We start from the raw sequence: 23287 nt of genomic DNA on the forward strand, positions 1-23287 counted from the left end.
CCTCCTCCGCCGGCGCCGCCGCTCCGCCTCCTCCACCACCACGAGGATGTCCGCCATCGCTGCATCTCCTCCGCCGCCACTGCTCCTTTCCCCAACCACGCCGTCATCGCACGCCGGACCGGAGGGAAAGAAGGAGGAGAGAGAGGAGAGGCTGACTTATGGGTCTTACACCAATTTCTACCCTATGTTGCCACGTTGGCATGCCACGTGGGCAAAAGTGGCAAATAGTTAAGAATGCATCTCTTAAGAGGGGCAAAAAAAAAAGTGCAAATCTAATAGAGGCATTTGAATAATTGTCGAATCTAATAGTGGCAAATAGTTAAATTTGCTTATCCCCGTATCCCTCTGTATCACGTTCTTTGATTGCGTTGCGTGACTGGCGTACGAGACATTTGCTTATCTCATACTCCCTCCGTCCTAAAAAAAAGACAAACCCTGGTTTCCGCGTCCAACGTCTGACCGTTCGTCTTATTTGAAAAAATTATAAAAAAAATTAAAAAGACAATTCACGCATAAAATATTAATCATGTTTTATCATCTAACAACAATAAAAGTATGAATTATAAAAAATTTCATATAAAACGGACAGTCAAAGTTGGATACGGAAACCTAGAATTTGTCTTTTTTGGGACAGAGGGAGTACTCTACTGTGAGTTCTGCCCACACGCAGTCTGCAATTCTGGCATCTCTGCAGAAACGCAATGCCTCTCCTCTCGCCTCGTCACTTTGAGCTCAGTAGAATTGGAGTGTGGCAAAGCAAAAGAGCGAAGCCGTTTGTCACAAGTGCCACCAACCCTCTCGTCCGGCGGCTGCCCAACAGAATCCACCATGGTTTCTCCATCCTTTTTCCATTTTCAATGCAATCCACCTTAAATTTCTCTCTCCCGTAACGCCATCCATACCCCGGCATTGCTCTGCCCGTACACAAACTACCACACTAGTCGCAAGTTAAAACCACTACAAAATCCATTCCAACTTGCCTCATCTCTCCCACCTCCATCACCAAACCAGCACAGGTCGCTGTCTCTCTCCGAAATATCATTTCGTTTTTTAATCATCTTTTCCTCCTCTTCGCTAATCACCATGATTTGCCTCCGAGCCGCCTTCCCCTTGACCTCCTCCTTCTCCTCCTCCCCTCTCCGCCGCCTCGCCCTCAAGCCCTCCTCCTCCCGCGCCGCCGCCGCCGCCGCCATGTCGTCCGCCCCCGCCACCGCCATCGCCGCGCCGGTCGAGCACATCGTGCTCATCAAGGTCCGCCCCGAGGCGGCGGCGTCGGGCGCCGCCGCGGCGATGGTGTCCTCGCTGCAGGCGCTGTCCAGCGTGGTGCCCGGGCTGTCGTACATCCACGTCGGCCCCGTGCTCCGCCTCCGGTCGCCGGCGGCGGAGGCGCTGGGGCCGACCCACGTCCTCCACTCCCGCTACGCCACCAAGCCCGACCTGGCGGCGTACGCGGCGCACCCGGCGCACGTCGCCGCCGTGCAGGGGCACGTCCTCCCCAACGCGCTCGACACCACCGCCATCGACTGGGTCAACGCCGCGCTCGCGCCGTCCCCGGTCACCCCGGGCTCCGCCGTGCGGCTCACGCTGGCGAAGGTGAAGGAAGGTGTGGAGGTGCCCCAGCTCGTGGAGAAGGTCGCCGCGGCGACGGCGGCGGCGGGCGAGGCGAAGGGCGCCAGGGTGAGCTTCGGGGAGAACTTCTCCCCCGCGCGGGCTAAGGGGTACCAGTTCGGGATGGTGGCGGTGTTCGACAGCGTGGAGGAGCTCGACGCGGTGGAGGGGGACGGGAAGGTGCAGGAGGCCAAGGCGGCGGTGAGGCCACTGCTCGACGAGGTGCTCGTGCTGGACTTCGTCGTCGGACCTGCCGCCGTGGAGGCTCCGGCGCCGGCCAACCTCTGAGAGGTTTGCCTTCGGTTTGGAAACTCTTAGTTGCCTTGTTCAATCGATCGAGAATAATGCAATCCTTGTGATTGGGTGTGCTGCTGCTGCTGTGGCGTGTGATTGGCAATGGCAATTGATTTTGGAATGAATAAGAATTGTACCTGACTACCTGAACTAGGAATTAGGATGGCCGCTCTTGCTTGGATCGTCGTGTACCAAGAAAGAGCTTGCTGCCTTCAGTGTTCATCTTTCTCTTGTCGCGCTGCCTACAAATGTGCATGTCAGATAGTCTTGTTAACCACAACTCGGTGCTATGCCTCTCATGCCTCCCCATTAAGCATGAAGGAACCACTGACATGCCACTGGACAATCTTTTAGTATCATGCACCCGTAGAAGTATTTTAGTCTTGCTCCAATTCTGCCTTGTGAAATCCTCATAGGCATGATTTATGGAACATGTGCCTTTGTGATTGTAGAGTATTATACGCAATAATCGCTGTTGTCGGAATCGGATGTCCGGGTTACTACATTTTGAGCAGTTTTGATGACTTTGGCCATGTTAAAGTTGAGGAGGTCAGTCCATTCAATAGTACAGAGGACCTTTTTTTAGTGGTAATAGTGATCTTGCTGAACGCATCAGGTTTGACAGTAATAGTTTTGGTCATTCATTCCTATTGAGATCGACTATCTTGCTGAATGAAACTGATTACATAATTTCTCATTGTGATTTTAACAGCTCTAGAATTGTTGCACGTGGTATTGCCCTCGATGACTCTCAGCTTGATGACCATTCTGAAAGTGATAGTTCTAGTATAGGCACTGCAGCACAACCATCCCCAATTAGGAACAGTCCTTCAAGAAGCTTGAGTTTTTCTCATTTGTCAAGGTTGAGAGGCAGAGTTCATACCTTGTGGGAATGGGTTCTTCGGAAATGGCCTTCGGTATGAAATTATTCTAATTTGTGTTTGCCATCCTTTTCTTATAGCAGAAAAACTCTCTTGATTTAGTCATAGGGAAATGTTTCTGTAGAGTTAAGGTTGTAGTAACACTATGAAAATGCATTTCTTGCCTAACATCTATATAATCTTATGTTTGACACATCATGTAAATTTTGGAATGAGTTTGAGGACCAATAAGTTTTGATAGATAGGGTGACGAGTAACAAATGAAGAGTTCTGTTTCTTAGTACTGCTCAGTGGCTAAAGTCATGAAACCTGAACTTATTGTGAGGCAATTAGAAAAATTAAATTACCATAATACAACTTATTGGTAAATACCAACCCAGTTTATCATAACATCTAACAGAACATCTCCAGTGAATTGTGCAATTCACTGTCATATGAGAACTCTATCATACTCTACTCAATTGAAATTGCTACGTCCATTTCAATCATTTATTTCATTTATGGTAGGATGCAACACCATGATACTATCAAGCCTTAATTAATTGATGGCTTAGTTAGAGTTGGTCTTATATTCTTTTTTTATCACCTCAATTGAATCTGTAGTAACTGTTTGATATTTGATTACACTTGGACGTTTCCAATTTGTTGCAGGATTGTATTATCATTTACCAAAGCGAGCAGCTGGCATTCGTTATGTATTCATTGGGAAGCCAATGATTCAGAGGCCCAGGTACTCTCCTTTATTTTGCTCATCTAGGAGTACCTTTTATACTACGGCCGAGTTTAGTTCCAAACTTTTTCTTCAAACCTCCAACTTTTCCATCACATCAAAACTTTTCTACACACACAAACTTCTAACTTTTCTGTCACATTGTTCCAATTTCAACCAAACTTCCAATTTTGGCGTGAACATGAAACATATCATACAAACATTAGACTATGAAACACCTGCAATAAATGAGTTTGAGAATGCAGATGATGAGTCTTTTCATGATCTACAGTTTTTTTTGGACATCTTCACATGTTTTACTTCCCTTTGGGAGCTTAAAATTCTCCAGCAGATCATATTTAACTCATCGGATTTTGCAGGTATCAAATCTTGGGTATTTTTTTGTTAATTCAGTTATGTATTCTCGGTGCTGAAAGGCTTCGAAGAAGTAATTTATCAACAATTGCTAGTTCGATTAATCAAATCTCATCTGGAAGCTATCCTTCATCGAGAGGTGGCACTTTCTTTTTCTGAATTTATGAAACCGGTTTTGGTTTTATGCCAATGCTTTGTGTTTACTTGTTACATGGGTATAAAATGTTCCAATATTACCTTTGTGAATGGGAAACAGGTCGAGGTGTCACATCGAATATTTGGACACATGCATGGAGTATTAAATATATATAAAAAAATTAATTACACAGAATACATGTAAATTGCGAGACAAATCTTTTAAGTCTAATTGCTCCATGATTTAACAATATGGTGCTATAGTAAACATTTGCTAATAACGGATTAATTATGTTTAATAAATTCGTCTCGTAGTTTATAGGCAGAACCTGTAATTTGTTTTGTTATTAGTCTTCATCTCATACTTCAAATATTTGTCCGTATATTCAATGTGACATGCTAAAACTTTTCACCCCTAAACTACACAGGGCCTTTAGGCTGTGTTCGCGGGAGGATGTTCCCAACCAGCCGTTAGCGCACGGAAAACGGAACGATCTATTAGCACGTGATTAATTAAGTATTAGCTAATTTTTTTTTAAAAAATGGATCAATATGATTTTTTAAGCAACTTTCGTATAAAAACTTTTTGCAAAAAACATACCGTTTAGCAGTTTGAAAAACATGCGCGCGGAAAACGAGGGAGATGAGTTGTGAAACTTGGGTAAGAACACACCCTTAATTAATCTCGCGTTAATAGACCGCTCCGTTTTCCGTGCTAACTGTTCCGGTTGGGAACTGGAAATAGCGAACACAATCTTAGGGTGTGTTTAGTTCACGCCAAAATTGAAAGTTTGGTTGAAATTGGAACAATGTGATAGAAAAGTTGAAAGTTTATGTGTGTAGAAAAATTTTGATGTGATGAAAAAGTTAAAAGTTCGAAGGAAAAGTTTGGAACTAAGTCCTCAGTAGAGTTGGAGTGTGGCAAAGCAAAAGACCGAACCTGTTTGTCACAGGTGCCACCAACCCTCTCATCCGGCGGCTGCCCAACAGAGAATCCAGCATGGTTTCTCGGTTTCTCCATCCTTTTCCCATTTTGAATGCAATCCACCTCAAATTTCTCTCTCCCGTAACGCCATCCATGACGCCGGCTTTGCTCTGCCCGTACACAAACAGCCATACTATACTACCAGCAAGTTACTATGGAGTACTTGCAAACCACTACTCCATCCATTCCAACTTGCTTCATCTTCATCTTTCCCACCTCCATCACCTCACCAACAGCACCAGCGCAGGTCGCTGTCTCCGAAATATCATTTCGTTTTTAATTATCTTTTCCTCCCCTTCGCTAATCACCATGATTTGCCTCCGAGCCGCCTTCCCCTTGACCTCCTCCCCTCTCCGCCGCCTCGCCCTCAAGCCCTCCTCCTCCCGCGCCGCCGCCGCCGCCATGTCGTCCGCCATCGCCGCGCCGGTCGAGCACATCGTGCTCATCAAGGTCCGCCCGGAGGCGGCGTCGTCGGGCGCCGCCGCGGCGATGGTGTCATCGCTGCAGGCGCTGTCCACGGCGGTGCCCGGGCTGTCGTACATCCACGTCGGCCCCGTGCTCCGCCTCCGGTCGCCGGCGGCGGAGGCGCTGGGTCCGACCCACGTCCTCCACTCCCGCTACGCCACCAAGCCCGACCTGGCGGCGTACGCGGCGCACCCGGCGCACGTCGCCGCCGTGCAGGGGCACGTCCTCCCCAACGCGCTCGACTCCACCGCCATCGACTGGGTCAACGCCGCCCTGGTGCCGTCCCCGGTGAACCCGGGCTCCGCCGTGCGGCTCTCCCTGGCGAAGTTGAAGGAGGGTGTGGAGGCGCACCAGCTCGCGGAGAAGCTCGCCGCGGCGACGGCGGCGGCCGGGGAGGCGAAGGGCGCCAAGGTGAGCTTCGGGGAGAACTTCTCCCCCGCGCGGGCCAAGGGGTACCAGTTCGGGATGGTGGCGGTGTTCGACAGCGTGGAGGGGCTCGACGCGGTGGACGGGGACGGGAAGGTGGAGGCGGCCAAGGCCATAGTCAGGCCGCTGCTCGACGACGTGCTCGAGCTGGAATTCGTCGTCGGACCTGCCGCCGCGGAGGCTCCGGCGCCGGCCAACCTCTGAGAGGTTTGCCTTTGGTTCGAAAACTCTAGTTGCCTTGTTTGATCGGTTGAGAATAATACAATCCTTGTGATTGGGTGTGCTGTGGCCTGTGGTTAGCAATGGCAATTGATTTTGAAATGAATAAGAATTGTACCTGACTACCTGAACTAGGAATTAGGATGGCCGCTCTTGCTTGGACGTCTACCGAACAAGAGCTTGCTGTCTTCAGTGTTCATCTTTTCTTCTCGCTCTGCAACTGCAAATTTGTATGTCAGATAATTTTAAGACTCGCAACTCGGTGCTATGCCTCTCATGCCTCCCTTCCCCCATTAAGCATGGAGGAACCACTGACATGCCACTGCACAATCTTTTAGGATTTGATATTCTTTTGACTTAGTATTATGCACCCATAGAAGTATTTTAGTCTTGCTCCAATTCTGTATTTCTGTCTCGCAGAATCCTCGTAGGCATGATCTATGGACTATGGAACATGTGCCTTTGTGATTGTAGAGTATTATATGCAGTAATCGCTGTTGTCGGATGTCTGGGTTACTACATTTTGAGCAGTTTTGATGACTTTGGCCATGTTAAAGTTGAGGAGGTCAGTCCATTTAATAGTAGCGGGGACCTTTTTTTAGCGGTAATAGTGATCTGGACTACAGCTCTTTCAGAAAAGGATGTATGGTCTTATACTCTTATGGCAACCATCTACTTACTGGTTGTTGGCCTTGTTAACAATGGTGGTGAAAGGAACAGGACTGGAGTAACTTTCGAAAATGAGCGATACTGCAGCAAATTCTGATGAATTTGGCAATTTGCTGATGCTGTGGGTTTGAAAGAGCCAATCATCTAAAGCTCAACCACATTGTTTTCTCTCAGGCAGCAGTAGCAATCCAAACAAGCAAGGTCTCGGGTTGCCTTACCAGGCAAAGTTCATGAACATCTCCAATGTTTCTCAGGCATACAAATTTGTCAGGCATGGTGCTCTGGCCTCTGGGCACCAACCAAACAGGGCCATAGTTTTGGTCGCTTCAAACTGTAGTTTGGTCTTCCTTCTATTGCCCTTCTGTTGCTTCCTTCAATATATTCAGAGTGAATTTGTAAATATGCTGTTTTTCTCATTAAGAAACTTAGCATATAACAAAAGACCGGTCACATCCTTTTAAGGGTTCGTGACAGCCTGCTCAACATAGAAGGTCAGACACTTAAATAAATTATTTGCCTTCCCTGCGCTTTAATAAATTCATTGTCAAGTTTTGTGCTTGACAAAGTATTGGTAGCGTGTGCAGGACTGAGGCATGCACCACTTCCTCTAGGTTGAATTGATTTTATTGCATAATGCTCTGTTCTTTGTTGCAAGTAATATTTTGACAAAGGGAAATTACCATGACATATATACTCAGATACTTAAAAAGAAAAAAAAGATTGGTTTTACCATTATTTTTTTCTATTTTTCTACATGGTTATATTTTATGAAACAACAAGACTGAGTATAAATTGATAAAGTGGACATAACTTAAGTTTAGGAAGGGATACGGTTTAGGATAAATGGCTCTCCATAAAGGGAAGGGATGATTTGGTTGCCTAAGATACAATTATTTGAATTTCTCAACAACCAAACCCTACATTATATAAATTTATAGGCAGGCAGATACAGCTAGGATGTTTGCATCCAAGCAAGACACTATCAGAGTTTTGAGGAGTGGAATATGTATTCAAAGCAAGGAACTAACTGAATTTGCAATATACTTAATTCGTTGAGAAGTTACAACTTACAGGAACATTATTAAAACATGTAAACATTTGTTCTAATAATGCCAATCATGGATTTGAATATTGAGAACTGAGAAGCATAAAACCATTTCCTTACTAAGAGTGAGTCTACTCCTCTAAGGGCACCTATTTTTATATGCAGGAAATAAAAACATTTGACTAACTAGGCGGATCAAACCATCAAATTACATCCTGGATTACCATATTATACCATTTCTTGCCTCAATAGTTTGGCACTTATATCCATATCCAGCTAATGCACATGCTAACCAAGTCTTGCAGCATCTATACTTGCACATCTTAAGGCCTCCCTTGTGGGAGACCTGACATTTCAGATTTCAGAGGCAAGGACATTGGCACAGAAGCAATTCTCCCATTCTCCAAGATGTACTACAACTACCGGACTCACTGCTCCCACCCGCAGCACGTCCTGGTGAGGTGCCAGTACAGCAGCAGCTCCGGCCATGTCTGCGACCTCTGCGCCGCCGGCTTCCGCGGCCTCGTCGGGCTCCGGTGCAAGGCCTGCGACTTCGACATTCACGAGGCCTGCGCCGACTACTTCCAGCCGGCGATCTCCTCCTTCGCCGCGCACCCGTGGCACGGCCTCGCCCTCGGCCGCGTCGCCGACAACGACCGCGTCTGCGACCTGTGCGCCGCGGCGTGCCCCCGGGGGGGCTTCGTCTACCGCTGCGTGCCGTGCGGCTTCGACGTGCACCCGCTCTGCACCATGTTCCCGGCGAAGGTGAGGAGCCCGTTGCACCCGGAGCACGAGCTCGCCATGGTGCCGGCGGCCGCGGCCGCGGCGGCGACGCTGGGGCGGCAGTGCCGCACCTGCTCCGGCTGCGGCGAGGTCTGTGGCGGCTGGTTCTACCGGTGCGACGCTTGCGGAGTGTGCCTCCACGCCGAGTGCCTCAATGGCGCCCGCGCCAAGCAGAGTGCCGGGGTGGGAAGCCAGGGCACCGGCGTCGGTGGCGCAGGCAGCAGCCAGAGCGGCGGCGGCGGCGGCCAGAGCACCGGCGTGAAGCGGAGCCGGAGTTCCCTTGTTGGGAAGTTGCTTCTCAAGGCTGCGGTTCGCGTCGCCGTCGATGCGGCGACGAACGGGCTGGCATCGGCGGTGCTCGATAGCGGCAGCGCCGACGACACGTCTTCCTTCGATCAATAATGTGATTGTGCGTCCTATTGATCAATCGATGGCAGTACATTATGTATGAGTATCACCCATCTCCCTTGTTTTCTCTCAATCTGATATGGAGTACTTCGTACTATCTATCTATCCATCCATGCTTCTCTAGCCGGTTGTTTTGCCGATTGATAATTGGACCACGTGGCTATGTGAGAAATTTAGGAATGATTTCGCTAAACTTCAACTGGGCTTTCGCCCGGCAACCACCCTTGAGGGGTGAGACAGCACGACAACGACCCAGGAGGGGGAATGAACCATCATTATCGGCCCGGCCAAGGCCGGGCTGGGTTTTCACCCGCCGCTCACCACCTGCGAATCCATAGCTGACGCACCAATGCTCCACCACCACTCCAACTCTGCCGACATATGGGACCCCTGCACCGGCGTCCCTTGTCAGCCAGCCTTCGTGCGCCAAAGACCGCGCCACACCCACCGGCAGCTTCTCTTCACACTGAGGTCGCCTCCTCCACCACCGGCCGCGCCTCTCGCGCCAAGCCTGCCTCCATCTCCGCCACCCGCGCCTCTCGCGCCGAGCCTGCCTCCGCTGCCATCGGCTGCGCCACTCTGCACCAAGCCGGTCTCCGGCCCCTCCTCCAAACAATACCGCGCCGGCCAGATGCAGCCATCCCCCCTCCCCCCGCGTCGCCCATTCGCTGGCGACACGGGGGGCAAAAACCCTAGTAGCGCCGCCGCCTTCCCTCTCCCTCCTCCCCCACCTAGCCGCCACCGGAGCTCACCGCCGGAAAGCCGGCGGGCGAGCCATGATGGCGGCCGCGGGGCTCCCTCGTGGTGGCGACCCCTCTCAGGCGCGGGAGAGGCGGCGAAAGGTGGAGGTTGGGGAGTGACGGCGGCGGCCCATCCCGGCGAGGAGACGGCGGATCCGGCGCCGCCTTCGCCGGATCTGGCCATCCCCTGGATGGATCCGGCCGGGGTTGGTGTGTTGGCGGCGGAGGAGGCCGCGGCGCGGCGGTGCGACAAGAGCGGCGACGCTGGCGCGATGAGGCGACGGTGATGGCGACGGCGCGACGTTGGCAGCGGAGGCGGCGGCGACGATGCGCCGACAACGATGCTTGCACACCTGCTGGCGGCGGCCACGGCGGCGAGGCGAGATGCGCGCGGGCGGCGGAGCTCGCACAGCCGGGCCTGGCGGCAGCGGGGTGTTGGTATTTCTTAACGATATTACTAGAAATATAATTCCCAGGAATGGCGCAGAAATACTTCTGGTATATTATGGTTACAGAGTTCATCCGCAAGTGCACGGATATACCATTGCAGCATTTCACCCGAGAGTATTCCAAGGGTATCATATTTATTTTATCCCGTGAAAAGATCATGTAGAGAGAGTTTGACTAATAATTTATATATTACTTGTGATAATTATATTCTAAGTAGGGGTTAAGATAATTGAAGGGTAGAGTGACACACAAGCACTAACTACTCATTCTCATAATATATTATCTAAACTAAGTGGATAGAAAAGCGAAAGATAATCTATTCCTATACTTCTAATATACATAGTATACATACATTCTAATTAACTGATATACTAGCTAATACCCTCTATCCGATGCCCTTCTGGTACTTTGAGAAGCCATCTCTGACTGCCGAGTTTCTTATGACAGCCCGTCATGACCATACAACCGGGACTAAATGCGGAGGAATATTCTCCCCAGAAAATTAACTTAGGATTATATACCGGCGCGAAGAAATATCTGTTGCTGCTGCTTGGGAGAGTTGACGTCGCGGAGCTGCTCCTCATCGGCGCCATTGGCGGTCGTCGGAATAGTAGCTAGGTGGCGACGACGAGGGGGCAAGAAGACAAGAAGGTAGGGGGGCTCCCGTCGAGCTCGCCCCCCGGTCACGGTGAGGCGGCGGGAAGGAAAGCGCCAAGCTTCTTAGCACCGACGTCGAGCTTGCACGGAATGACGCGGAGGAGAGTCGAGCTCATGGACGGACGGACGGACGGACGGAGGTGAGGTGAGTTCGAGCCCCCGCGAGGCATGAGGGACGACGCGAGAGGGGATGATGTCGAGCCCGGCAATGGACGGCGTTGTTGGAGGTGAGGCCAGCTCCAGGAGGACGGCACGCGTGCTCTGCTCAGGGAGTAAGGCATGCGCAGCGGGCTTGACCTCACCTTTCTCGCATTATTCCTCGACCACGATGGGTGGACAAGCGCCAAGCTGCTCCCGCAACGGCCGGTTATTGCGCGCACAAGATTAGATAGCAAATCAGAAAAGTTTTCTGTAATTGAACTCAAACAGAGTATATGTTTTTTTTTTTTTACTCTTGATGATCTTTGAGCCGACGAGTTCGTGCTCCAGTTTAGTGGGATTTGAGAGCGTACTAGTAGGCGACGAGGGTAGTGACAGAGGAGCAGGAGGGTGTAGTTAAGTCACTGATACGTAGATTCTACTTTGTTACGACCCACATGTTAATAGCTCAACTGTATAACAATTATGTCAGAGGTACGGAGTGGATTTTGATCTATTGAGGGAATATCCCCTTATTGTTTGCATGCCACTTAAATAGTTATGTAAAAAATTAAGATGATGTATTAACATGTGATGCATCACTCAACAAAATACAAGTTCAAATTCAACTTCTACATCTCACAATGAAAAAAAAAATTTTGACTGTAAATATACGTTAACTAGTTGTAGTTTAATTTATTTTTTTTTGTTATGGATGTACAAGTTGAATTTGAAATTGCATGTTTGTGAAGTGATATATCACATGTTAATACATCCTCTTAAAATTTTTTATTTTTTTATAATCATTTAAGTAACATGGAAATAACGAGAAGAAATGGTCTCGAGAGACTAAAATAGTTTTCCAGAGGATCCCTTTCCAGGCTGGAAGAGCGGTGCAGCCAGCCACCCTGGCCCCAAACCCGTTCTTCCCCTGCGGATAGCCAGTAGCCTGCGGACCAGTATCAATTTGAGGCCCTGTTTGGGGGAGTTTGTCCCAGCTGTAACTTTTGAAAAAAGCTGATTCTGCTAGAAGCTGCCCCAAACAGTATACAGATTCTGAAAAATGAACTAAGAAGCCAGGAGCTGAAGAAGCTGGGTTTCAGAGCTTTTCCAGATTCTCAGAAGCTGGCTACCAAACAGCTGCTTCTGATCTAAAACTCCCTCAAACATGCCATGAGAATGGAGTCATGCCGTTCCCGATTCCTCGCGAGTGCGTCGAGTAGCGATCCCATCGCCATGGTCGCCAACTCGCCACGGCTCCCGCACACCGTCTCAACGCATGACTCCATCCGAATAGCTGGGAGTCTGGGATGCCGAGACAAGGCCTGACAGGCGACACGCCACCGTGCGCTCAAGGGGAGCGCCGCCGACTGCCGTGGCCACCAATTGCCGTGATCACATCTGATCTTCAGCATGCGGCTCTCTAGACTCCTGTCCAATTGAATGCGCACGATCGTTTTTGGTAGGACCTGAATTCAAGTTTTTGGTGTAGTTGATATTTTGGGCCAAGCTATTTGATAGAACAAAGACTGCTTAAACTATAAAAGTTATTTATAAGCTTATCAATTTTGGTAGATTACTCGATGCCCCGCAAGTGTGCTTCAAAGAACATAATAAAACAACTTCGCTTCGGGTGATACCATCGGTGATGCTGTGCCAGTTGGCGTCAAAGCATTGCATTGCGTGTTCATTTGATACCACAAGGTAAATCTTTTGTCGATTTTACTATAACTTCTCCGTGACATCTGAATCTCTCAACAACCACATAATAACGGTGTCTTGCACCAAACAGACTTCTCCTTGAATTTTCTGTTGCCTAATTGCATTTCCCTATGATGTCAATATAATGAGTTTTTTACAGCCCTCTGAGATATGATCTTGATCTCTCATCAGTGACTTCGAATCTAGAAATGTACGAAGAAAATTTTAAGGTTGTATGCAGATGGAGTTTTTCGTATAAATATTGCTCTTGGACGCTCTTTTTAGGTTCATAGATTGATGATATATAAATGACCTTTTTTTAAGTCTCACCCTAGACCACCGAAACCTTAGGATTTGCCCTAAAGGAGCCACCATGTTTATCGGCGATATGGGTTCGGGGGTACCCAGGCTGTGAGGACCAGGTCCTGCCCTCGGTAGCCACGTGGCCTTCCCCCGAGGGGCTTTGGCCCGAGGCAGGGCGGCGGCCGTTCCCCACACGCCCTGGGATCGGGTCACCCCGACCCCCTCCGCGTGGTGCCATGTGTGCGGCGCCAGACGGGCACTTCTAGTGCCCGCCTAACCACATTTAAGGTGGTCTGAGCGAGCGCTCCGCGCGTAGCATTTAATACGGCGTGGTGCGTCAGACTGGTCTGTGATGTGGCTAGGGTAGTGCGCCTGAGCTCTGGCTGCATATCAGGCGGCCTGCCGCCTGACTCCCCCTATCACGTCGCAATTGTGAGAGGCAGCTCAGCCTCTCACGTCTGCCGGAGACGGTTTGCTTAACCCGTTTAGGGCAAGGTTCCCACTTCCCGGTGCGAGTGAGGACTCAAAAGTCCTCATTCATTAAATGCCAAGTGACGGGCACATCCCCCGTGCCAGGCGGGTGGATTTGATGGGCCCCGCGCTACAGCAAGGTATGCAAGTGACTTCCAAGGCAAGTAACGAGACGCACGCTTAGTATGATTATCCTCCCTAGTTAGACTCGGTAGAGCCCTGTGGTAACCCCTTGAGATATAAAAAGAGGTCCTGGCCTACTGAGGGAGGGGATGAGACATTTTGACTAGAATAGTCTCTTGCCCCTCATCATCAACACCTTCTACTCCAACAAGGAGATCTTGTAATCTCTCCCTCTTAGTGAGCATAGTACAGGAGTAGGGTATTACGCTTCTCAACGGCCCGAACCTGCATAAACCACGGTTGCCTTTCCCCCGAGGGGTCGCACCCCTCTTCTGCACACTTGACAGCGAAACCCTCGATCTACAATCACCGTCCCCGGCCGAACTAAAAAGGGGGGCCTTTCGGTTCCCTGGTGGAGGAGTCCACCCTCTGACAATGTTTGCTATGAACTCCTAGAAACTTCTTTGCAAGCAGCTCAATATATGAAAATAATTATCTCACGACAGCATGCAGCTCAACCTGGAAGAAATATAATCTGCATTACTGCTTTCCAAAAATTTTAAGAAAGGGTTGAGCAACGTTTACCTGCCTCCCTAAGATGAATAGATTCAGATTTTTCTTAAACATGAAGAGTACTAGTTGAGGGTATTTTTGGAATGTACTCACTCCATACTCATAAAGAAAGTTGTTTAGGATAATGTTTAAGTCAAACCTTGGGAATATAAATCATAAATAACTCTCGAGTTGTTGAGTTTGAAAATGTAAAAATTATATGAATAGATTTGTCTTGAAAAATACTTTTATAAAAGTATACATATATCACTTTTTAATAAATATTTTTATAGAAACAAGAAGTCAAAGTTATGTTATAGAGACCGTGTCGCTGTCTTAAACGACTTTCTTTACGAGTATGGAGGGAGTATAGTGCTAAAATGTACCTACCATTGCTTTGGGATGTCTGGCTCCTGTAAGGGAACGAGGGTGATAGGTACATTTAGTACCCATTCAATGAACATAATAACCCATCCATTCCTAACCTTCCAGGACACGTGTTACATGATAAAATGCGGTGCACATGCACACAGGTTCATATTATCCAGTTTCTCTCTCTCTCTGTATGTATATATATCTCTGTGTGTGTGGATGCGCTAAACCGCACCCAGGGTGTGTTATAACTAAACTACTCCCCTCACAGCAACCCCCTCACCCCACCCCCCACCCCTCCTCCCCCTCCCCCCTTCAACACCCCCCGCACAAACTCCCCCATCCCTCCATCTCCAAAAATTTCTTTCGTTAAGTAAACCAATTACTATAAGTGGTTTTTGTTCGATAAGTAATCAAGTTACTATCAAAAGGTTCCCCACACCATCAATCCCGCAGAACTAGCCTGCACCTTTTTTTTCTTTCCTCCTTTTTTTTCTCTTTCCTCCCGCACTTCTTTCGTGATTGTCCTATTAGTAACAAGATTACTGAGTCTGTCAGCTTATGAGTAACTGAGTTACTAACACTCCCGCACTCCCAAATTGATTCCTTGAGTTACTAACACTCCCGCACTCCCAAATTGATTCCTTCTCTCAGTAAATGGATTACTCCCAAGTTGTTTTCAGCCTTCTCAATTTGGTTCCTTCTGTCAGTAAATGAATTATTCTCAGGATGAATTATTCTCAGGTCGTTCTCAGCTCTTCTCTTAGTAATTAAATTACTTAGGACAGTAGTAATCCCAATTGATTCGTATAACGTGTTTTAGTAACTTAAATTACTATTACACCGATGGTTCTCATCATAACATATTGATCTTGCCACAAAATTTCTCTTAGTAACCAAGTTACTATTACTATTACACTGATGGTTCTTAATATTTTGTCTCTTAGTAACTAAATTACACCAATGGTTCTCAAACATACTATCTCTTAGTAACTAAACTACTATTACATTACATCGATGGTTCTTAACATATTCATATTCATATTGATGTAAGAAAAGGAAAAATACAGCCAATGACAACACAACTAGCTAAACACCACCACCACGCTGGTGTCGACTGCCTTCCCCATTTAGTCGTCCCATGGAAGCACCATGTTATACCATCTTCATTGACCAAATTTGCACAAGCCATGAAAAGTGCTCATATTGGTAGAAGATAAGCAGACATAAATTAGCACAACAAAAATCTTCTCCAGCACCTGCCAGTGGTCGCCAATGAACTTGACGAAACACACTTCTTCGCAATATGAATTCACGGATAATCATCTTCTTGATGTGCCCCTCGAAGCTGTCAATTGGAGAAGCACGATTGGCTCATCAACATGCCATCGTTCCATGCCTCAATCACACCATCCCACACTGCACCTGATGACGCTAGCAGCCACAGGTAAAATTCAAAACAAAACATTCAGTCTGAAGAAGTTTGTCCCAGTAGCAACAAACATGGTGGCTACATTGATCATTATATTAAAATTTAAATAAACTTGCCTGGTCATCTCAGCTGCATGAAAATAATAAAAAATATACGCTAAGATCGAACAGCACCACCTGAAAACAAAAATAATCCAAGAAGGCAAATAGAATGAGTTTTTAATCCATTAGCCAGTAATTCCATACAGAACCCAATAAGGAATGCAAAATGCAACATTCTTTGTAGATAGAAAATCAGGCAATTAAATTGAAGCAATCTCAGATATGTTTAGATGATAGAAAAGATGTACAAGGTTAGTATATGCAAAGGATAAAGCACCCACAAATTCATTGTGGTTCTTGAGCTCACCATAATACCAGCCTGGAATCTGATATTGTTCAATTCAGCCAAATGAGAAAATAAGATTCACACATGGCGTAGAAAGGAATAAAAATCAATATTGCTGCCCACCTTGATAATGATGCTATTGGTAGTTTTCCGAACATTCGACAAACAGATTCATGATTGAACAAATGAAAATTCAGATGCGAGCGGTTTTCTGAACATTGGACAAACTACAGTTTTCGACAAATATTTAGAGCTGCTAGATTGCTGTTTTTACCATGCTTCATTCTCCTAGCTAGATGAAACAAGAAAAATCAAAAGAGAACTAGACGGAAATCAAAGAAACAAACCATTTATGGATCCATTTGGCCCACAACTGCTGCGGATCACGCAAGCATGCTGTAGCCGCTGTTGAGGCACCCATGAGCTGCCGACCACCAGCACCATCAGCCTCAGCCATCAAGGCCCCCGCCACCAGCCGCCCTTCAATGGCTAGATCCTGGACGCCAAAAGCGGATGTGGTTCGTTTTGAGAGGTTACATATCGATGAGCCTGGAACCAGAGCGCGGCGGAGAGGACGTCGTCGTCTGCACCGTCGCCACCACCGAGGAGGAGGTCTTCCTCGGCAGCACGCTGGAGCACGGCGTCGATGTGGCTGACCTCGATGACAGACTCAAGCGGCTGCCGTGGCCTTGTTCCGCTGCCAGACCAACGCGCGGCCGAGGCCCTCACCGTGGACCGTGGTCCTTCCTCCCGCCATCGCAACAAGGTGGCGGGGGTGGCGGCAACTCCTCCATGGCGAGGCGCAGAGGGCAGCGGTGGATCTCCATGGCGCGGCGGCCCGCGAGCGCCGCCACCGTCGCCAGCCTTCGCTCGTGCCCTCTCCCTCGTGGTTGATCCGGGAAAACCGGCGTGGAGTGGATGGTCTCTAGATCACGGAAAATATGGTGGGGGTTTGTTGCATACTGAATACAATCGCGGGGGGAAAGGGGGGGGGGGGGGGGGGGGTGGGTGGAGCCGGGAGGGAAGGGTGTGGGTGTGTTTTAGCTAAACTACACCCCATGCGTGGTATATATATTATTAATACCAAAAATTGGTCATATACAATCACACTTGCGAGGCACACCAAGATTACTAGATTAATGGATAACGATATCATGATTTGCTTATATTACGAGGAGAAGACCCACTATAAATGGAATATAAGCTGAATGACATTACGAAATGATCAAAAATACAAAACATTGCATAATAATGAAGTGAAACATACATAGTTGCTCTTTGACCAAACTTTTATCCGAAAGTGGATAGCATAATTATTTAATGGTTACTTGATTATTGTTGATAACTTCACAAGATGCATCGGTTGTAATTGTGAAATGTCCACACTGCACAAAGCCACAAACAGAGAACAAAATATCAATGAACTTATTGTATATAATCTTAGAAAATCTTGTGTAATGTCAATTGTGATGGAAGTACCATGAAACTATGAGGTATCTCTCTATGTCAATTAAGATTATTTTGCAAGTTAAAATAGTTTCATATACTAATAACTAGCATGGTGGCCAGCGCAGATTGCGCGGCTAGCATTATTATATTTTCTCTCATATAACACCATACATGTTTCTCATTATATTATTCAAATATATTAAAATGACAACATAATTTTAAATTTTGCAATAATTTACAAAACTACTAATGTGTAATATTCATATTGTATATTATATACATGTTAGTTATTAATTATTTTTAATATCAAATTTTAGTTATTTGTAAATTATATATATTCCTATATGGACTCTAGACTCGTCTTTTAATATTTCTTTTTTAATTCCGAATTTTATGTAAATTGTATTTCTATATAGACTCTATGCTCTTCTTCCAATATTATTTATTTTTATTTCTGATTTTTTATTATTTCTAATTGTATTTTTATGTGGACTCTAAACTCGTCTTTCAATATTCTTTAATTTTTAATTTTTAATTTCAGCTACTTCTAAATTGTATTCCTATATTGACTTTAAACTCTTCTTCCCATGTTTTTCTTAATTTCAAATTTTAATTATTTGTAAATTGTATTTTTATACAGACTCTAAACTCTACTTTTAATTTTATTATGTTTATTCCAAATTTTAGTTAATTTTAAATTCCTATATGGACTCTATACTCTACTTCTAATATTCCTTATTTTTAATTCCGAATTTCTATTATTTCCTAATTGTATTTCTATATGGACTCTATACTCTACTTCTAATATTTCTTAATTTTAATTCCGAATTTCAGTTATTTCCTAATTGTATTTCTATATGGACTCTATACTCTACTTCTAATATTCCTTATTTTTAATTTCGAATTTCAGTTATTTCCTAATTGTATTTCTATATGGACTCTATACTCTACTTCTAATATTCCTTATTTTTAATTCCTAATTTCAGTTATTTCCTAATTGTATTTCTATATGGACTCTAGTTTCCTCTTCTAATATTCCTTATTTTTTAATTCTGAATTTCAGATATTTCTAAACTATATTTCTATATAGACTCTGTCTTTTCTTTTTCTCCAATTAATGTGAGAATTTCTAGGCCATGAGAGCGAACGTGGATGCTCCTTTTTCTATTTCTTTAATAATATAATAGATTTCCGAGATAACAAAGGGCTTCATCTAAAGATAAAAGAAAATTTGCACTTACACAATTTAGTACGAGTATTTTATACTCAATCTTCCCGAACAACCACATTCATCATGATGCCGGACATTTTGGCAAAGAAGCTCACAACAGGCATAGTATCTTCAACCTCTTCCTCCTCCTCTTCATTTTCGTCTTCTTCAATATCCTCCTCCTCCTCTTCTTCTTCTTCGTCTTCTTCTTCGTCGTCTTCTTCTTCTTCGGCCCCCTCTTCCGGCTCTTCTTCTTCTTCTTCTTCTTCTTCTTCTTCTTCTTCTTCGCCCCCCTCCTCCGGTTCTTCTTCTTCTTCGCCCCCCTCCTCCGGCTCTTCTTCTTCTTCTTCTTCTTCTTCTTCTTCTTCTTCTTCTTCTTCTTCGCCCCCCTCCTCCGGCTCTTCTTCCCCCTCATCATCGTCCACCATCTCTTCATTGGTATTCTCCACCTTTGTTTCATAGATGTATGATTCTCCTATCTTGGTTGATCTTTCTTCTGTTGTTGACTCCTTGTTTAGTGTTGCCCCAGTTTCTAATATATGTGAATTTCCCACTCCACCCAACATCTTTACTCCAAGCATTCCTGCATCTAATATTACCGTTGTTCCTTTTAACTGCGAAAGTACATTCTTCCCAACATTTGTTGTGACTATTGGTCTTGTAGTTCGTGAGCCTCTAGTCATCCCAACATTTGTTGTTGTTGATCTTTTAACTTGTGAGCGTTCTGTCATCTTAACAGTTGTTGATCCTTTACTCTGTGAGACTTTGGTCATCTTGATATTTGCTGCTACCGACCCCTTAACACGCGAGTTCTCATTCATCTCAACATTTGCTGCTACCGATCCTTTAATATGGGAATCTCTGGTCATCCCAACATTTGCAATTGTTGATCCTTTAATTTGTGAACCTCCTTTTGTCAGGCCATCAGGAACTCCCCTATTTTTAGTGGGGGGATCTTGAACAGCCAATCTTTTTTTGGCGATCCTAGAACTATTTTTTTTCAAAGGACCTAGAACTCCCACTTCCTTGCCACATTTGCTTCCTTTTCCATTGTCTCCTAGTTGCCCACAACCAGGCATCTCTACAGGTGCTCCTTCCTGTAGTTTTGGATCCCTTTGTACTGACACTCCTGCGCAGTTCACGTGGATGCTGAATTTGCATGACTTGCAACGGTAGCAAGTGGTGTCGCCGGGTTTCGTACACACTTTGCAATTAAATGGATTTTTCAGCTTGGTCCTTGTTAATTGGTGTTCTGGGTGTGAGGAGTGTATGATGATGCTCGCCATCCTAGTTTGGAGAGGTAGAAGTTTGTTAGAGACTTTAGTGGTAGTAGTTTTTATTTCAATGTATAGTACAAGAATTGAAATATATATTCTCTTCAACGCCGATGGCATAATTTGCAGCAACTCAGCATCCTGACCACAATAACCAAGATGCTTTAGTACGTCTCGCAATTAATTTTGGAATTGAGCGTAAGCTTATTCTTAAGACCTCAAAATTAACATTGTAATCAGTGAACAAATATCCACTATATTGATTGTGTGTTGTGTCCAAACTATAATATGTCTAGATTAAAACAGACAATCCAAATAAAAAAAATGCAATTCAGAAATGTCACAAATAAAAGATAAAATAAAGTCCATCTAAAATAGAATAAGGTCATTTATTATTTATCATGTCAATTTTCTCAGGACCCATCTATCACCAAATTAATCACTGGCATCTGTTTCTCATGATATTAAATAAAAAATATTAGTCGAAGGTTGGTCAAAATTTTGAAACTTCGACCATTAGTTTACATTAAATAGGTTATGAAATATAGAAATTTTATAGTATTACGATAGAATAACTTTTATATATAGGCAAATCTATGTATATCAATTATTAAAATTTTAAACTATCAAATTGTGAAATAAGTGATGGTCTAAATTTTAAAATTTTAATGATTATTATACTAAACGTCGAATATATTTTATCAAAGGGAGTAATTATTGTTATAGTGAAAAGTTTGCATGCATAATCAATGAAGTGCGCTCACTTCTTTGCACTTTGATAGATTTGATAATTTGGCCTAATTCAGTCCTCACTTTTTTACATCTTGCCCTTTGGCTAAGTTTAACCCGAGATTCCGCAATTTTTTTAATCAAATTTTAGAATTATTAAATTAACAAATACTAACTAAATTAATTAAATTTGAAATTTGAAATTAATAATTTTGTTACTATAAATTTGGAAGTTCATTTGCACATAGATGCATATAATTAATAATTTTTACATAACTTCGAATAAAATATAAATATTAAGAGTATATGTAAATACACACATTGAACCCATTTCCAAAACTTTTCATGGTCAACCAAACTATGCCTATACAGATTGGAAGAACCAAGTTTCTATCTTCCTGTAAAGTTGGTATCCACTAATAGAAAGTAAGACATGCAAGAAGCCAGCAATTATAAGCCATCAAATTGCATTAGTACAAAGCTAACAGTTGTTGGATCGCCCGGTCAAAAAAAAAAACAGTTGTTGGATCAAAAAGCTACTAACCATCTAATTAGTCATTTATTAGTCGTCCATTCACCTCCCTTTGTCCATTTCATAGTCACACATAACATTGTTACTTATTTTGCACTTTACACCATGTTTTTTTCCTACCAAGTCCTGAAAGACAATGCTTATATATTTTTTCCGAATACAACTCAAACTATTGTTTAAAATGTGAGTTTTGTTTTATTATGCATGATTAGATAGTATTAAATTATTAGGCACCATTATCTGAACATATTTTCAGGGCAAGCTTAAGTGAAATATAGAGGTACAAACTATCTAGTTGCAGCGATTCCCAGATTACGAATGAAAATAATATTTATATATCATAACAAGACACAATAACACTTTCAAAAAAGGCTTGAATTATACCATAATAACATAGGGTATGTATAAAACTACATTATATATACATAAAAGTTACATCTAACCATTTAAACATTTGATTTTGTTGGATGACAAAATAAAAATTCCCGTGGCAAGGCACGGGGGTTCCAACTGGTTTAATCTACATCAGTGAACCAAACAATAAGCACTGGACAAGAGTTGCAAATCATCAATACAATAAGACTAAATATAAATTCTAGTTCTGAAAGAAAACTAAATATAAATACCACTCGGTTAAAATCAGGAAGATGTTTTGATTATTCACATCTTGCATACAACTATTTTAAAGCCCGTACAACACACGGGTAGGCATGCAACTAGTTATGACTAATCTATTATGATATTAAAACAAGGTCGTTTAATCTCCAGACATAGCATTGCCACATTAACCGAAAGAAAAAAAATCTGAAGACTTAGTTAAAAACTGCTTCCTATTTTAGATTATAAGACGTTTCGACTTTAGTCAAAGTCAATCTATTTTAAGTTTGACCAAGTTTGTAGAAAAAAGTAGTAACATTTTTAACCCAAGACAAATTTATTATAAAAATATATTCAATTATTGATATGATGAAACTAACTTAGTATTATAAATATTACTATATTTGTCTATAAATTTAGTCAAACTTAAAACAATTTGACTTTGACCAAAATTAAAATGTCTTATAACCTAAAACGGAGGGAGTACCACGCTTAAGTAGAAATAAGTAGGAGTAGGCGAGTACGGAGTAGCAATTAAGTCAAATACACATCGCACAAGTAATTTACTCCATATGTTTCAAAATAAATTTGATTCCTAGCTTCTAAGGAAAAAATACTAATTAGTACTAGTGATGAGAAAAAAAAAGGCAAAGTGTCCATTATTAATAAGAAAATAGTATATATTGATGGATAGATATGATATTTAAGGATTAAAACTTGACGGATATATGGACCAAGATTTGCTAATATGTTAGAAATCAACTTATTTTTGGACGAAATATAAACTCTAGTAGTCTAGGAGTAGCTAACTTATGTTTGGGACTGAGACAGACATAGACATACGGTACCAGCCTTGGACACTGGAGTCCGAGGACGGCCACGCGATGGCCAGCGCGTGCATATGTGTGCACACGCGCGCGTGCAGCAAATGTTTACGGTTTATATACGGGTGTGAAGTACCCAAACATATATTAAAAAATAACCTGAACTTGTGCGAACATGTTATATATATGCTTTCTATAAAAAAAAAGGTGTATATGTTGACTATTATATATTGAAAACTGATAAATCCTACTATGCATGAAATTGACATAGATGACTTAATTATATACGGAAAATTTAAAATTGCATTTGAAATTGAAAAACATCAATCAAGAGTAAGGATTTA

The 23287-nt window shown here is 44.1% G+C and overlaps 3 protein-coding genes and 1 long non-coding RNA gene across 6 annotated transcripts; 3 read left to right on the forward strand and 1 right to left on the reverse strand.

The window, feature by feature from the left end:
• The first annotated feature begins 978 nt into the window (after positions 1-978).
• Positions 979-4135, forward strand: LOC4343872 (stress-response A/B barrel domain-containing protein UP3). 3 transcript variants are annotated; one of them, XR_010742590.1, is made up of 3 exons: positions 979-1899; positions 3435-3513; positions 3873-4135. XR_010742590.1 is itself a non-coding variant. In XM_066312503.1 (2 exons), exon 1 carries the CDS (start codon positions 1084-1086, stop codon positions 1894-1896), a length of 813 nt encoding a protein of 270 aa, XP_066168600.1. In that variant the 5' UTR covers positions 979-1083; the 3' UTR covers positions 1897-1899; positions 2615-2815. The 3 variants fall into 3 exon arrangements, 1 of the variants encoding a protein (XP_066168600.1); XR_001547613.3 differs by lacking the exons at positions 3435-3513; positions 3873-4135 and adding exons at positions 2355-2451; positions 2615-2750; XM_066312503.1 differs by lacking the exons at positions 3435-3513; positions 3873-4135 and adding an exon at positions 2615-2815.
• A 1017-nt stretch (positions 4136-5152) lies between these two features.
• On the forward strand, positions 5153-6365 carry LOC4343873 (stress-response A/B barrel domain-containing protein UP3). The gene has a single exon (XM_015791313.3). It carries the CDS (start codon positions 5297-5299, stop codon positions 6080-6082), a length of 786 nt encoding a protein of 261 aa, XP_015646799.2. The 5' UTR covers positions 5153-5296; the 3' UTR covers positions 6083-6365.
• Positions 6366-7166: 801 nt separating this feature from the next.
• On the forward strand, positions 7167-9125 carry LOC136357326 (uncharacterized). Its single transcript, XM_066312504.1, has one exon. It carries the CDS (start codon positions 8220-8222, stop codon positions 8994-8996), a length of 777 nt encoding a protein of 258 aa, XP_066168601.1. The 5' UTR covers positions 7167-8219; the 3' UTR covers positions 8997-9125.
• Positions 9126-15422: 6297 nt separating this feature from the next.
• On the reverse strand, positions 15423-17262 carry LOC112939583 (uncharacterized). The gene is made up of 2 exons (XR_003243332.2): positions 16676-17262; positions 15423-16117 (listed from the first exon to the last, which is right to left on the reverse strand). It is a non-coding gene; the product is annotated as an uncharacterized lncRNA (long non-coding RNA).
• Positions 17263-23287: the final 6025 nt, after the last annotated feature.

The sequence above is a fragment of the Oryza sativa genome, chromosome 7, assembly GCF_034140825.1.
Source record: "Oryza sativa Japonica Group chromosome 7, ASM3414082v1".
Lineage (NCBI taxonomy): Eukaryota > Viridiplantae > Streptophyta > Magnoliopsida > Poales > Poaceae > Oryza > Oryza sativa.